The sequence below is a fragment of the Chenopodium album genome, chromosome 11 (assembly GCF_948465745.1).
Source record: "Chenopodium album chromosome 11, dcCheAlbu1.1, whole genome shotgun sequence".
In the NCBI taxonomy this organism is placed as follows: Eukaryota; Viridiplantae; Streptophyta; class Magnoliopsida; order Caryophyllales; family Amaranthaceae; genus Chenopodium; species Chenopodium album.
Window position 1 is genome coordinate 37,401,260 of NC_137844.1, and position 16,844 is coordinate 37,418,103.

The following is a 16,844-nucleotide window of genomic DNA, read 5'->3' on the forward strand; positions in this document are numbered from 1 at the left end:
AAGATTTGACATTTCCAGAACAAGCGTGTGGATAATTTAACTTGCTTCGTAACCCTCCGTTTTCTTTTTAATTTACTTTTTTTTTTCTTTAAATGTTTCTTTTTAATTTACACAATTGTAAATTTCTTTTTCTACCAAGCTAAGCTTGGTTTAACGGGGAAAGATTGTATCTTCTAATCTTAAGGATGATAGTTCAATTCTCACTAGAGGCACTTTGAGGGTGGGGATCCCTTATCCTTTTCCCCCTCACTTTCAATGTATCTGACCCGCAAATGCCGGATCAAAAAAACCGCGAGGATTGAGGTTTGGTGAGGGTCTTTCTCTTTACCTTTAAAAAAATAAAATAAAATAAATAAATAAATGTAAATTTCTATTTTTGAAATATCCCACCACTTTTACTCTTGCAAATATTGATTGTCGCATCCATAATGTAATTAGAGCATACTCGTGTTGAAGCATGAGATATGTTATTCGTAAAAGAAAACAACACAAAATGACCGTTAAAATATACCATAGATTCTAGATTTCCGTGAAAAACGGAGGTGAGTAAATTCAAAAAAGACGGGAGTATTTTGGTTTTTTGGCAACCAGACCAAGCATTTAAAAATTTTTAGAGAACAAAATATTTGAATTTGCAAATTATCCCTGGTTTTTTCATCCTTCGCAAGGCTGGGCTGCAACATCACATTGGACTTAAACTTATGTAAGGTTGCTTGCACAAATAAAAGGAAAAGTAGAAGGAGACTCATGTTCACAAGAGCTTCCTGTATTCAAATATGGAGTATGAATTGATACATTGCACGAATTGGTCCAACCTAATCAACATTGAATGTAATTTATACACAAAAATAACACGAGATACCATTAATCAACTTATAAGGCATAAAGAATATAGTGTTTGGGGGTGACAAAATTACAGGGATATTTTCAAATCAAAATCTCCGGTTTTACAAAACAAAGATCACAAGCTTAGTCCTGCTACTTTTACCTGGGAAATGAACAAAGATGACACAATCTCCAGGACGATACTTAAAGGCTGCAGCATTGCAGCATCTCAAGTATGTCCCTATATTCTACTTCTGACATGACATCTTACTTCGGAATTTGCTTGAAGATTGATTGGACTAGGGATAATCATGCATTGAGAGAATCAACTTAGATTGCTCACTTGTAGTAGTACAGGATTTCTGGCTATGCAGCTATTGGATCCTGCCATTATAATAAATTTTAAGCACATAGTCGAACATAACCCAGAACACGGCGAATGATGAAACAACAAAACAGCAGAGAGCTTTGATAAAAACTGAGAAGAGGGAGTAGTGAGAAGAACTTACCTTCGCTGTAAGATTTGACATAGCTGTGTGGAACTTCTGTCTGGTTTTCGTACCAGCAACATGACCAACCTTTGAAACTTTGCTAAAAGCACCATTAAACCATGCAGCTCCTGCAGTAACATACCTGTACAGAGCAAAACCAGAAATATTTACCAATCGAGTTACAAATAACATGTAACATACCTGTACAGAGCAAAACCAGAAATATTTACCAATCGAGTTACAAATAACATTACTCCATAATTTATTGTCACGTGACCTAACGTTACATTTATACATTCCTTATCAAAAAGAGGGGGCAGGACATTCTCCCAATTTCTTATCCCTACTTTCATTTTATATATATTTTTTTTCAAGAGAATGTTTTCCAACAGCTTACAGGTATAGTTTCTCAAATTTTAATTTGAATATGTTGGTCAAATATAAGAAACTGCACATAACAGACCGCCTCTAACCAGTCTATAGTGAGAATTTGAAAATGTCGGGCATTTATAGCAGCTTTAGCCATAGAAGTGTTTAAACTATGCGAGTGACTGCAACAAACTGATGTTACTGATCTAAGTAAGTGACAGAAGAGCTAGCATATGACCCCACTGAACCCAGAGGTACCAAGGTTGAAAATCATAGGTAGGGTTTCCAGCTTACCCTTCACCCCCCCCCCCCCCCCCCTCTCTTCCAATCTTTATAAAAAAAAAAAAGGAAAAAGAAAAGGAATGCAAGTAACAAGAATCAATACCGGCTTGACTTGACAGCTGTTCCTGTATCGTTTAATTTCCTCTCTGCTGCAAATAAGGCTGCCATTGTTTTGTCAGAGACTTGAAGCTTTTGGTCCACAGACTTCACTTTTTCATTAACGGCTGAAATCCCAACAGTGAGCTTCTCGGTGAGTCCAACTCTTTTGTCAAAGGAACTGACCTTGGCAGATGCGCTAGCTGTTAGCCGATGCTTCTCATCAAAAGCCTTAGCCTTATTCACAGCATCTTGCCGCATAGCAGAGCCTTTAGCTATCATACTGGAAACAACTTCTTGTGCTTTATTAACATATGCTTTACCAGATTTAGCCTGTCGTCATATCAAACACTTTTAGCCCCAACAACAACACATAGAAAATAATCAGTATATAACATTATTCTTAAACATTAAGGGCATGCAATCTGGTAATGGAGTTTGCTGAATTTAACTGTTCAGAGGCATGGTTGTATGTGGTCCTGTATTACCATACATTGACAACATACAGAAAGCAAGAATAATGACTTGATAAGTCCAGATACTTTGTTTCACATTACAACAAGTGCATATTAGGGACTCTAATGGAAGGGATATATTCACTTGCAACGGAGTACATTTACAAAACTGTCCCAAAACTCCAAAAATGGGTTTTAATTTTTCCAACAAAGACATGGATCATGAATTGTAAATCTGATGATAAGCATATTGATTAGTGACATCAATTTATAAAAAAAAGCATGTTGGCAATGAATAAGATAAACTTTTTTCCTATACCCAGGGTGCCCTGGTGCTCACCTCAGCATTAATGGATGTATCTTCAACATTTGCTGTGCTCACAGTATTTTCGACTGTTCTTACTTCCTGAAGAAAATATAATCAGTGATGAAGAATGAAGATACAGTCATTTTGGTTGCAGATGTTACAGTTCAGTTCAGTGACAATTACCGTCTCAGGCTTTAGAACATAATTTTCTGCAAGAGAGATATTCACAATGCGGTCAACTAAAGTTGCTCCCTGCAAAACAAACAAAAATAATATTAACCAAGGTTTGAGGGCCATAAAGCTTCAAGCTTAAACAGTTAACGGATCATTAGTATGGCATGTGTCAGCAAACTGGCAAAGTACATGGATTTGTGTTACGGATGCCTTCATAATTACAGTTAGATTCCAAAAATTACAAAGCGCATAAAAATTCGCTTAAACAGTACTGATGAAGCAGCTTTATGGTTTTGTTTTCACTTAATTTCAAGTTAGTAAGCTACAATAGGCCAATGCTAGGAATTTTGTTGGTTGTTAAAATAAATGACAATCTATATACTATGATATTGTGTTGTCTCTTAAGCCAACCAACCACATGGTGCGTCTTATCTTTCGATGGCTACCGTCCACACAGGATGCCCCCTGAATTTACACAATCACCTAATGTTCATTGAGTGGAGAGCCCGACAAATGCTCATGATTTCCACCATCAATTAACCCAAGGAGAATTAATGACTTTTAAAAGCAAGCCAAATATAAAAGGATGTGTACTTTATATGCAAAAAGAAATAGAATAAACAATTAAAAACACACAGAGGAACAAAATTCTCACAAATGTCATCCTTCACTCTACCTTGAATCCCATCCAATATTCATGATCACTTATTATATTGGCACTTTGAAAACCAATACACCATTTGTTATAGCATAGGAATGAGTTTTTCTGTCTATAAGAATAAAACATATATACACAATGTATTTGTGCAATGCGCGAGTACAATTCTAGTTTAGTGATTAAATGCTATTAGCTGATTCTTACAACATATCTTGGAATAACCATCTAATTATTTTGGCAAGACTAATTAGTCAATTGGGTAAAGCTTAGACAAGATTGCATTTATCAAATTGCCAGTACAACTAGAGCTATTTACAAAATAAAAACTATAAAATTCCTCTCAGCTCGAGCACTCACACACAAAATGGAAAAAAGGAAAAGCTGGCTACCTTCATCCATCCAAACAAGTGCTTCACCCTATTTCTTTCTTTCTAGTAACAAAATGTGAAATTTCTGAATGAAATAACACATAATTTACAACAAGCATTAAAAAATAGATTTGTCTAGGCAGCCTGAAAGGCTACTTGATCTCTATCCCACCAACTACATGAACTGTGCAACCACAAAATCCTTTCTTACAGTGTTTTAGGTTTTCCCAATAGTTTGGTTCCTCTTATAAGTGTTTATAACCTGAAAAGGTCTTTGACTTCTTTCACTGAAACAAAATCCAATAACACTTTAGCAGCTTGTGTTTTGATATTGCTGCACGATTGCAAAGTTGTAGCTTTTGTAAGATTAAGAAATAAAAAAGTCTGGGAGTGATATCAAAATTAAACCAGAATCTTGACATGCATTTTGCAGTATATATAAGCAAAAAGTGGACACATTGGGAAAATGAGGTAATTCAAATCAAATTGGGTGAAGGAATTAATAAGTTCACCTCTTTCCATCATGCTTAATTGCTTATAACTAAAGGAGTCAAGGACCTCATAGCAGAATAGAATTAGATCATTGTTTTTTGCTTTGGCTTTAGTTAAGGCATCCAGCATAGCCTTGCATAGGTTCATGGAAAGGTGCATACAAGGGGGAGCAGAAACATGAGTTAAAGTCTAATAACAGCTAACCACAGTTCTCACACAGCGAAGTGGCAATAGAGCACAAGAGCACCTCTAAAGGTGAATCAATATGGATCTCACTTCAAATTTGCTAGCCAAAACAAACTTTTTTGACAACCTCAAACCCTGCCACAGAATATATTGAGAGAACTTCAATCCATGGATCATGGCATTGGCATCATTGCTTTTACAGCTTAAGAGTAGAAAATTATTATTGTTGATGCATAATATCAGCATAATATTGAATATCAACACGTAGATGCTCATAGGAACTCAAGTTAATTTCTTATGCTGGTCTACAAATAAAAGAAAGGTGCTTATAAGTGCATCATAATACTTAAACACCTCTGAAGACCCCTTGCACGTATTAAAGAGGTATCCAACTGCAAGCTCACTTGGGCACCATGTCTATTGATACAAATAAAAATATCAACTCCCCTTACTAACCATTTAGTACACTTAAACAGGTGGGTTAAGTTGTTCAACATAACAGACTATCAGTTTTGCAAACTAAATTAATAGCTTAAAAAAAGTGAAGAAAGAAAATTTCCACTATAGGGAGAATTAAGGCTGTCAAACGGGTCGTGTCGTGTCGGGTTCGTGTTCGTGTTGATATTAAACGGGTTGAAAAACCCTTGACCCAAACCTAATAAACGGGTTGAAAACCCTTGACCCAAACCTAACCCGCTTATTAAACGGGTTACCCGTGTAACCTTTTACCCAAATAGTATGTAGTAAACTAATTAATATTCAAAAAAAAAAAAAAAAAAAAAAAAAGACATCATTAGTTCATTAAAGATACTACAACAATTTTAAGTTAGTAATTTTAACAATATATACCACAAGGGTTTAAAGTTAGTAGTTTTAACTATATAACCATACATAAGAATTGTTTCAAATTAACCGCAAAATTAGATTTAATTTACAAAAGATGAAAATTATAATTTTTTCGCCAAATTAACCGCCAAAAAATTACCAAAATGTATAAATGGTGTCAAGGTAATTTACAAAATTACAAGTTTTGAATAAAAATTTTCAGTTTTTTTTACTACTCAATTAATAGATTAAGCGTGTCGGGTTCGGGTTGACAGGTTGTCGTTCAACCCATTTATATAATCGGGTTATGCGTGTCGGTTTCGGGTTGAAAATTTCAACCCAAACCTAACCCGTTTACTTTCGTGTCGTGTCCGTGTCGACCCAATTATGTAAACGGGTTGAGAATTCTTGACCCAAACCCGCTTATTTCGTGTCGGGTTATCGTGTCGTGTCAGCTTTTGACAGCCCTAGGGAGAATAGTTTAATAGTATAATACTAAACTCTACTTATAGCACATTGATTAACTTATATGTGGAATCTATTATTATTTAAGCTTGTCGTGCCTTAAAATGGTAAGTTTAATCATAAAATGTAAAGGTTATATGACTCGTTGATTGGCCCTTAATAGGCCTGTCCTTTCTCCACTGTTCCTGGTAGCTATTCATCTAGAATTCAAGGTACATAAAGGGCAGACATTATCAGCATGTGCTAATGCAAATTCCAAATCCAAGAAAATTCACAAACCTTTCAGCCACATATGCACGAGTATTTCGGCCTCGCATCACCATGTAATAAAACTATCAATAGTGACACTGCCAAATTGCAAACTCCATGATCAACAATGCTTCCAAATTCCAAAAAAATTCACAAACCTTTCAGCCACATACGCACAAATTTTTCGACCACTCACATAATCACATCACCAAGTAATAAAACTACCAATAGTGACACTGCCAAATTGCAAACTCCATGATCAACCATGCTTTAGCCACAACGTAGACTTCTAAGTTTAAGCAGAAGATGGCTATCAGCCTCCACAAGTCAACCGTCAACCAATACTTCAAGTTGAGTGTGAGCATTGAGCTCCAATTTATTTCCAGGGAACAGGAAAGCTCTAGTTCAGGTACTTGGGCAATATCAATTCTCCTCTAGCAAATTATATTACAGTCTGAAATCCAAGTAAGGAGCTCAAAGCCTCTAAGGTTACCTTTCCAGCTGACATATCAAGACTGTAATCATCAGCTCAAGTCACTTTCACACAACTAAACCCAAAAAAATTCCCCATTCTGTTCTCTATAGAACTTAATTGTCTACTGCAAAGCCAAGTTCAGTTCAAAAGAATGTTCGGCACATTGCACACGCCACAGGGCTATACAAAATACATAAGTGATCCTACATTTGCAGTCAGATTGTACATCCAAAATTACAATTTATTAAGATCATTAACCTTCTACAAACTTTCTCCAATGTTAGCACTCCTCATTTTCCTACTTAACAAAGACATGAGTAACTATACTAACTACAATATTCACTTTGTTTCAATAGACTCCACACTATAAAATCAAGTGCAGTCTCATTAAGCATAACAATCAGCAAAACTCCACAATACAGTCTGCATTCTTCAGTATTTGCGGTTAAAGGTTACGAGTTCAAATAATCCCTTTCCTCCTTAACCCTCAACTAATTAATAATAAAAAATAAATTATAATTTTACAAACAAACAAGAAAATAATAATAAAAGAAAAAAATTAAATTAAAACAGATATTAAATGAAGTTCAAAATTAATATGCAAATAAGGAAATACAATATACCGATAACAGCAAGGCGATTTCAAGAGCTTTCTCTTCTTTAAAAGTAACAAATGCAGTCTTTGAGTTAACTGATTCACTGCACCCAGAAATTAATGGAGTTAAACAAGAAATACCCATTAATTAATTAATGATAAATATCCAAATTTAGAAGAGTAACAACAAACCGTTGAATCTCAATGTGTTGAATTTCACCAGAAAATGAGAAGAAATCATAAATTTCTCTCTCAGTTGCTAGATCTGACAAGTTTCCAACTTTAACTGTTGTAGTCTGACAAAAAAAATAGCAAAATTTAATCAAAAAAATTCAAATATAATACTAAATAAATGAAAGAATTAGCAAAATTAAAATGGGTTTTGTTTGAATTTTGTGATACCTGCATTATTAGCAAACAAAAGGGATTTTTGTCTGCAACACAGAGGATTTTTTTGAATATTTTCTCTCTCTCCTGAATATTTGGGTGAGCTAGTAATTGGCAATTACAGAGTGGAGTTGGGGGTTGCTTTTAAGAGTTTTAAAAAGGGGAGAAAGACAACTCATATAGAAGAAATAGCACTCATTTCATTGCCACATTTTGAATATACCTTAGTTGACTACTAGGGATTGAGTTGGACTCTTGGAGCAAGGCAGCCTTCTCCTGACTAGATGCTCCATTGCCCCAATAAATGTTAATTACTTTCTTCGTTCCTTGTATATGTCTCATATTGGTAAAAAAAAATAAAAAATTATGTAATTAAGGGTCTGTTCTCTTCAGCTTATTTTCATTTTAGTTCAATTCAATTCACTTTGCTTTAGCTCCAATAAGTTCAGTTTAGTTCAATTCTTATTTTTTTTTTTGACGAGAAAAGCAAGAAGTATTATTAAGCTGAAATAGAGTCAGCTGCAAGAGCAGCAATTACATCAGTAGGAGCTTCTTCAAACCACACACGCATATCAACATACTTCTTACTTAATTGAGCTAAAACATGAGCAGCAAAATTTCCTTTCCTACCAACATGTGAGAATGCAATGTAATGGCATTTCTCAGCAAGATGCAGGATGTCATTTACTATGAGGCCAAAATAAGATTTGTCCCTTTTCTTGCTACTTAGGCGTTGAATCAACTTCAAATTATCAGATTCTAGTATGAGACTAGTGAGACCAGCTTCGATAGACACCCCAAGGCAGTGCCTAGCAGACAGGGATTCAGCGATATCCACATCATAGCAGCCCTCAATTTTAAGGCAAGTAGAGAGCATGACCTCTCCAACACAGTCCCTAACTATACCACCCAGGCCAATTGCTTCATTCTTGAAGACTGCAGCGTCAGAGTTCAGCTTGTAATAACCAGGATTGGGAGCAGTCCAACGATGAGGAGTTTCATTTCTGCAGTTTAACTCAGAAGCCAGGGAAGCGTTTGCCTTCTCATATTCACCAACCATACTTGCAGCTTTGCTAATCACTTCTTCAATCTGAATTTCTTTTCTCTCAAAGCACCAAGCGTTCCTTTTTAACCAAACTCCCCAGAGAATACACCAGAATAAATTCCACCATTGCTTGTTCTTTACCAACCCACCCATATTTGAGCACCAAGAAAATAAAGACTGAATATTATCATCTTCAAAACGAATTCTTAAGGGGGACAGGTACCAGCAAGCTCTAGCAGCATCACAAAGAAATAGAGAATGAACAATAGTCTCAGAGGCTTCCCCACACATCGGGCAGATGTCACACTCACATATCTTTCTTTTCTTCAGATTATGGCGAACATGGATAGCATTTTGTAGCACCCTCCACCCAAAGTGCCTAATTTTTTGGGGAACATGAGCATTCCAGAGGTTGTGCCAGAGAGAGGAGTTAGGGGGGGCAGAAGTCGACACCATGGTGTTCCACTTTGCTTGCAAGTCACTAAAATAAGCACTTCGCACCGAGAATTCTCCATCTTTTGTATGGTGCCAAGTCCAATTATCATCCTCTCCGTAGAGAGCAATTGGAATCTTGAGAATTTCCATGACTTCCCACTCCGAGAAATGGGCTTTGAGAAGGGTGGAGTTCCACTCCCCATTACTGATCAGATCAGCAACACGGGAAGGGGCATTTTCAGCAATCTGCCCTCTATGCAACACACGGAAATTTGGCAGGGTTGGAACCCAGGGGTCATTCCAGACATTCAAAGTTGAACCCGAACCAATCAGCTTCCTAGCACCCCTAGAAATCAGATCCCTCGAGGACATTAAGGACCTCCACGTATAGCTGGCATTACAGGGCACTTTAGCATCCATTAGCTCAGAGTTTGGGAAGTATTTTTGCTTGAGAGTCTTAGTCATTAAAGACTGAGAATTATTCAACAAGCGCCATACCTGTTAGCCAGCATTGCTTTGTTGAAAATATGCAGATCACGCATCCCCATACCCCCATCTTTCTTGGAGAAGATCATCCTTTCCCACGCTACCCAGGCAGTCTTGCGCTCCTCTTTTTTTTGCCCCCAAAAGAAATTGCGGCACATTCTTTCGATCTCATTGAGGATACTAGACGGGATGTTGAAACATTGCATAGCGTAAGTCGGAATTGCATGAGCAATAGACTTAATAAGAATCTCACGTCCGGCTTGAGAGAGAAAACCCTCCTTCCAACCTTTTAACTTCTTCCATACCCTATCTTGAATGATAGAAAAGATCCGTTTTTTTGAGCTTCCAAGGTAAGTCGGGAGCCCAAGATATTTGTCATGTCCTTCTACAGCCTTAAAGGTTAACTTCGATTGAAGCAAATTTTTCTTTTCCGGCTCAATGTTTCGGCTAAAGGACACTTCAGATTTTTCCATATTCAATTTTTGGCGCGAAGCCGTCTCATAGGTGGCAAGGATATCGAGCACATTCTCAACTTCATCTTCATTAGCCCTAACAAACAAAAGGTTATCATCGGCAAAAAATAAATGAGAGATGGGGTCCACTTTTTTCCCAATTTTAACACCATGGATGATCTTCCGTTTCTCAGCATCTCTAATAAGGGCGGAAAGGCCTTCAGCACAAATAATGAACAGAAAAGGTGATAGGGGATCACCTTGCCTAAGTCCACGCGAGGGGCAAAATTCCCTAGACGGTTGCCCATTGACAAGGATTTTGAAGGAAGCACTTTGCACACACCTCATTATGATATTTACATAACTTTCGGGAAATCCAAGCTTCAACATCATACTCTCAAGAAAACACCATTCAACCCTATCATAGGCTTTGCTCATATCCAACTTTAGACCAAGGTGACCCATCTTCCCGTTTTTTTCTTTCTCAAGTAGTGGAAACATTCATAAGCAACCAGTATATTATCAGTGATCAATCTTCCAAGAACAAAACCACTTTGTGATTCATGAATAATATTCGGGAGAACAAGCTTTAATCTGTTAGCAAGGACTTTTGCTACAATTTTGTATAAGACATTGCATAAGCTAATTGGTCTATAATCAACAGGAGACTCACAATCTTTCTTTTTTAGAATTAAAACAATGTAAGTCTGATTAATAGAGCCAATCTCACCCCGTTATTTAAAATTTCGAGCACACGATCAATCACATCACTACCCACAATACTCCAGAATTTTTGATAAAATAGAGCACACATACCATCGGGTCCGGGAGCCTTCGTGGGGTGCATCTGCTTGAGAGCAACACGGATTTCTTCACCTTTGTGAGGCGCATTTAGCATTGTTTTCATTGCATCAGGAACATTTGGAATAACTTTGTCAATCACACTATCCATTTCCACTTGATGGGAAGAGCCAAAGAGATCCTCAAAATGCTTCGCAAAAACCTCCGAAATATGGTCCTCATCTTCATACTCATTCCCTGCCTCGTCTCGAATTTTGCCAATGGAATTTCTTTTACGCCTTTGTTGAGCTTTATTGTGGAAAAATTTTGAATTTTTATCCCCATTCTCGAGCCATTCTTGCCTACTACGTTGCTTCCAATATATTTCTTCCCTTTCTTCTAGCTCATCCATTCTTTCATCAATAGCTCGCATTTGGGCAATATTTTCAGGCGAAGGCTCACCCTCCATCAGTTGAGTCATACGAGCTTTGCAGTCCCCCATTTCCTTGGCAAAGCTTACCAAAGTATGCTTTGCTCCATCCACCAAGATTTGCTGCTGTGCGCTTGATATTTTGCATGACATCACCCCCTCCTTCCCATGCTTGTTGTATAATGTCACCACATGATTCCTCTCTAAGCCACATCTCCTCAAATCTGAAAATTTTTAACTCTTTTTTTCTTTTTTGGAGCATGAATGCGGGTTTTTATACAAAGAAGAATCGGGAGGTGATCCGATTTTCTCTTCTCGAGATGAGTAACAAAGCTTCCAGGAAATAGTTCTCTCCATTCGTCATTTGCAATGTAACGGTCAAGTCTCTCTTGGACATTACCCTCCTCTTCTCTGTTATTTGACCACGTGAAGGGAAAGCCCACATAGCCAAGATCACCTAATCTGCAGTTATCCATAGTGTCACGTAGAATAGTGGCTTCAGCAAAATCAAAGTCATCACCCCCTTTCTTCTCATCCGACCATAGCATCAAGTTGAAATCTCCACCAACAAGCCAAGGCGTGCTATCATCAGTTTTGAGACTTAGCAGAAGGTCACCTGTTTTTTGCTTATTTTCTGTTTCGGGATAGCCATATATTCCGGTGAAGCGCCAAGTTGCAGCCCCCTCATACTTGATTATAGCATCAATGTGATTTTGAGAGTAGCTTTTTATATCAACATCCCATTCCTCTCTCCAAAGAAAAGCAACCCCTCCTTTTCTTTTTCTTCCACTCCCTTCACAGCCTACTGCCAACATTCCCTTACATCTCAGCTTATTTTTTATTTTTTCCATCTCATACACACTCAGCTTTGTTTCTTGTAAAAATATCATGCCCGGGTCTTCAGTGATGACAATGCGACGGAGCGCATTGACCTTCCGGAGGCTGCCCAACCCCCGACAATTCCAAGATAAAGTGTACTTCATTGTTCACCGAGAGCCCAAGGAGTGGGGCCCGCCACATGTTCATCCATGATTGTGTCATAGTCATCACTATGAGTATCACTGAGTTTTGCTTTCTTTGTGCAGCTATCTATCATATCACTCTCCTTCAAGGTCACACTATCATCTTTGCTCTTTCTCACTGTCCCAATCATCTTATTACTTTGAGAAGTTGTCACATTTTTATCACCAGAAGGTTTCTCACGTTTCTGGATTTTAATGCGAGTAGATGGTTTTTTTGGAGCATTGTTCACAGGGGCGTATAACAAAAAGTTTGCCTTACTTACTTGGTTATCATCACTTTCCTTTTCCATAGCAATGGTGTCAGATTTTTCCGTCATAGTAGTGGCAGCCACGATTGCACTTTCAACTCCCTTCTCTCCATGCTCTCCACTAACTTGCTCTGTAACATTTAAATTTTGTAACTCCCCAGTCAAGTGTACATTCACAACTTCCTTTTCCTTCTTCTTAGGCCTGGTGGTAAACAGTTGTCTTGCACAAGAGTTGCTGCTTGAATTCCCTTGAGAATTCTCATCAAGTTTGCTACTTTTCCACGGGGAAGCCTTCAACCATCCACCATAAGTAAGCTGTGGATTATCATCATCCCCACACCCCTCGCAATCCTTAACTCCATGCCCAAGTTTTCCACATAAATAGCAAAACAAAGGCGGTTTCTCGTACTTTACCTCAAAGAATTCTTCACACCCTCCTCGCATTTTGACTTTAACTTTTTGCAGGAGCGGTTTGTTAGCATCAATTAGCACTCTAATCCTGACAGACTTATCAATTCCCATACAACCCGAGGAGTCGAGCTTGACAAATTTCCCTATTTTGTTACCAATTGCTTCAACATTTGAGGAGTTCAATCTCCCCTTTAAAGGAAGATTATACACCCTTGCCCACATAGGTATCTCACAAAGATTAACATCCAAAGGCTTGATGTTATCATCAATATCTCCTAGAATTACGGCATGACGATCAAAGTGCCATGGTTGCCCTTCCACAACATTCATTTTGTCTTTCCAATGATAGAATTGAAAAACAAAAGTATTTTTGCCTATGTTACTGACATCTAACCCATGCTTTGGTTGCCATACATTCTTCATCGTCGCGATGAAAGCGTTCGCATTAATGCTCCGATTTGTCCATACCTTTCCTACCAATCCTAACTCCACCCTAGCATCCTCATCCTGTTCTGCCTCCACTACCCATTCAATGGCTTCCTCCTCCTCCTCCTCCTCCTCCTTATTCTCTCCACTAGCATCCTTCTCTTCTACTATTTCTTCGGTAGCCGAATTGCCTACTATTATAGTTTCAAGGTTTGTGTTTATTATTTGTGTTGAATTTTGCAGTGTTTGATGTTATGGTCGATCAAAAATTCGAGACAAAGCAATCAAATTGAAGAAAAAACCTTCAAAAGAAGGAAACCCTAGTAGGAAACTAGACAAACCCTCCCAAGGAGAACCTAGAGGGAACCCGTTCAATTCTTAATTTCATTATCTCATAAATTTAAAAAACCCCTTACTAGAAGAAGTGGAGAAAATAAGTGAGTATTCGTATTAAATAAGGCAAAAGCTAACGAACATTAAAAAAAAAATTAGATTACACATTTACATGATTAAAAGTAGAGTTATTAAATTGAAATAAACATTAATTAAGATGTTTCAAAAAAGAAAAAAAAATTACGACAATTGAAGCATGATTTTGGCATACATTCAAAAATTTAAACTTTGTACTGTAGGGAATATTTCAAGCATTATGATCCCAAACTTGAACCCCACTGTGATCATACACTAAAGTACGGTGGCGTTCCAAAGGGAAGGAAAAGAGAGCAAAAAGAGTCGCCAACAAGTTTTAGGAACTTGTAAACCCAAAAGACAATCCAAAAGGACCATCAATTACTCCATAAGGTCTTGAACCAAACAGGGTCCGGGGATGAAGGTACGAATCCAATCTACAAAAGAAAGGACCCGCCCTATAAAATAGGCCTCTACTTTGTTCTGCTCGTATTCATGTGCGCTTTTCGAATAACATACAAACATTATATTAAACCTACCCTGTTTATCTATGTTGGTTGAATATTAATGCACAAACAAAACTATTATTGGCGATCACTTGAGTTAAAATCACATTAGCCTAAACCAAATTATTAGTTATCTTATTAAGCGTGATTTCAAGTACAAATTCCCTTTAACAATCATAAAAGGTGTGATCAAGCAATAACAATAAATATATCAAGCAACATAATAATAAATCATAAACAATAATGATAATAGCATGATAAGGCATAATAAAGCTCAATAATAATAGCAAGATCCTAGGCATGATACTAACAAGGTTAATAACAAATCCTAGCATGTCACTAAGCAATAAAGATCAAAGCTTTAAACCTAACATGGTACTAACATGATATTATGATATTTAGAAAGGATTAAAGGCACCCTAAACATGACACTAGAAAGCATAAAATAACATCCTAACATGATACTAGGAATTAAACATTAATTAACATGCTTTCTACATTGAAAGAGAGAAATAGGGAGTAAGCTAATCTACTTACTTTGAAGCCTCGTACCTCTTTCTAATAACAAAATACACGAGTTAGTAAACTTCAATGAAAATAATAAAGAATAATTAAAGAATCAAATTGAAATCAAGTTAAATAAAGTTTTGACTAGTTTTGGACCAAACCCTCAGAAATTATCAACCTTTCACGTCTAGGGCGAAGGCAACTTCGAACTTGGATAGGTGATTCTAAGTCTTGTGAATGCGGAATTGTGTGTAAAACCTAGTTTAGAAATAGAGAGAAAAAATAAGCTATATTGCTCAAGAGAGAGAATAGAGAGAATTGATTGGGAGAATAGATGAGAGATGATGAATTGATGAAAGTTGATGAATAAAAACGGAGGTTTGAGACCCTATTTATAAGGAAAAAGTCTGGAAAATCATAGAATTTGATAAGGAATAAAACTACACGCTGTCGCTAACAAACCGACCTTGTCGCCAGAAATTTATCCTGTCGCGAGGCGACAAGCCTGTCGTTTCGCGACAAGACAGTTTTTTGCGGATTTTGTTTTAATCATATCTTTTGATCTAGAAGTCCAAATAAGTCATATAATATGTCGTTGGAAAGCTCTTGAAGTCTACTTTCAAATGCAATTGGAATCAGATTAAAATATTTTGTAGATAAAAATATATGAACGAAATAGTGAAAGGGTGTCAGTTTTGGATAGAGTTTCGTATATCTTTCATATCTTTTTCTTTATAGCTCGGAATTAATATTATAATATATCATTGGAAAGATAATTTCAAGATATATCCAACCATATAAAATTTGGATAAAAAATATGAGGCACGAAAATAATATCTGACTATCTTTGAACAAGTTTAAATCCGAATAGAATTAGGAAAGTTTTAAAAAAGGAAAGTTTATATTCAAATCAAATTCTATGATCTTATCTTTTCAAAAAAGGATAATTAAGATATTTTAGAAACTTATAGAAGATTCTAATCAATCCTAATTAGTTTAGGAATAGGATTAAACCTTTGGACCCTCCTCATGATCATTGGGTCGTAGGTAAAATCCGGTTTGGGCCCAGTTTAGTATTTTGGCCATAACTTCCTCATTATTCATCGGAATTGGGCTTATAATATATCGTTGGAAAGGTCTTTTAAAGCCCCATCCAACTACACCATTATTGGACCCTTATCATGAACCAAAATAAACTGAATTGGACGTTTTCATAAAATAGAGTGGGTTTTCGAAAACAGAAAGAAGAGAATTTTAATAAAAACTAAACCGCAACACAAGACTTTTCACACTTTCACCTCATTCGATTATGGTTCGACGTGAAAAGCATTCATCACTGGGTTTGGTTTTGGGGAGACACAATTTGGTGTCTACATGTACCATTTTAGAAAATGTTTTAAATAATTTTCAAAAGCCTTGGAGACACTCGTTAGCAAGATCCATTAAAAAAAAAGTATGGAATAAACATAAAATGACAGCTTTAGAAGATGTAGTAGTGAGCCCGTGATGAAGTGAGAGGCTATTGAGCCTCTAGCCCTACTAGGCTAAAAAAAGAAATTTTCATTCTTTTATATTACGATAGAAAACTACTCATAGTAAATAATCATATTAAAAACAAACAACCTAATTAGCAATAAATAGTGATCCCACAATTTATTAAGTTTCTATGTAAATCTCTATTGTATAAGCCAAAGAACATGATAATGGTGTTCACCCAAAAATTCAAAGATGTTCTAACTCTTTTAAAATTGCCTGTGTATATAAATTTAGAAACTTAAAGCACGCATCACGTGCATATAAATCTAATTCCGCTTAGTTTTAATGGAAAATTTGTCAAAAATAAGCAAACCTTAACTTAGAATAAGTTGACCTTTATGTGGTATTTTCTTTAAATTGACCAAATTACTTACAACGTACCAAACAAGTCACTTTAATTTCCTCTTCTTTTGTGTTAATTTTTTTTTCAAAAAGTCCCCCACCCCTATCCAA

The 16,844-nt window shown here is 36.6% G+C and overlaps 2 protein-coding genes across 2 annotated transcripts; both read right to left on the reverse strand.

The window, feature by feature from the left end:
* Nucleotides 1-859: 859 nt before the first annotated feature.
* Nucleotides 860-7,883, reverse strand: LOC145568843 (binding partner of ACD11 1-like). Its single transcript, XM_081628233.1, has 8 exons — nt 7,715-7,883; nt 7,505-7,608; nt 7,341-7,416; nt 3,009-3,077; nt 2,859-2,924; nt 2,071-2,396; nt 1,335-1,458; nt 860-1,209 (listed from the first exon to the last, which is right to left on the reverse strand). Exons 1-8 carry the CDS (start codon nt 7,718-7,720, stop codon nt 1,192-1,194), a joined length of 789 nt encoding a protein of 262 aa, XP_081484359.1. The 5' UTR covers nt 7,721-7,883; the 3' UTR covers nt 860-1,191.
* A 3,662-nt stretch (nt 7,884-11,545) lies between these two features.
* On the reverse strand, nt 11,546-12,310 carry LOC145566570 (uncharacterized). The gene has a single exon (XM_081625948.1). It carries the CDS (start codon nt 12,308-12,310, stop codon nt 11,546-11,548), a length of 765 nt encoding a protein of 254 aa, XP_081482074.1.
* Between the last annotated feature and the right edge of the window lie 4,534 nt (nt 12,311-16,844).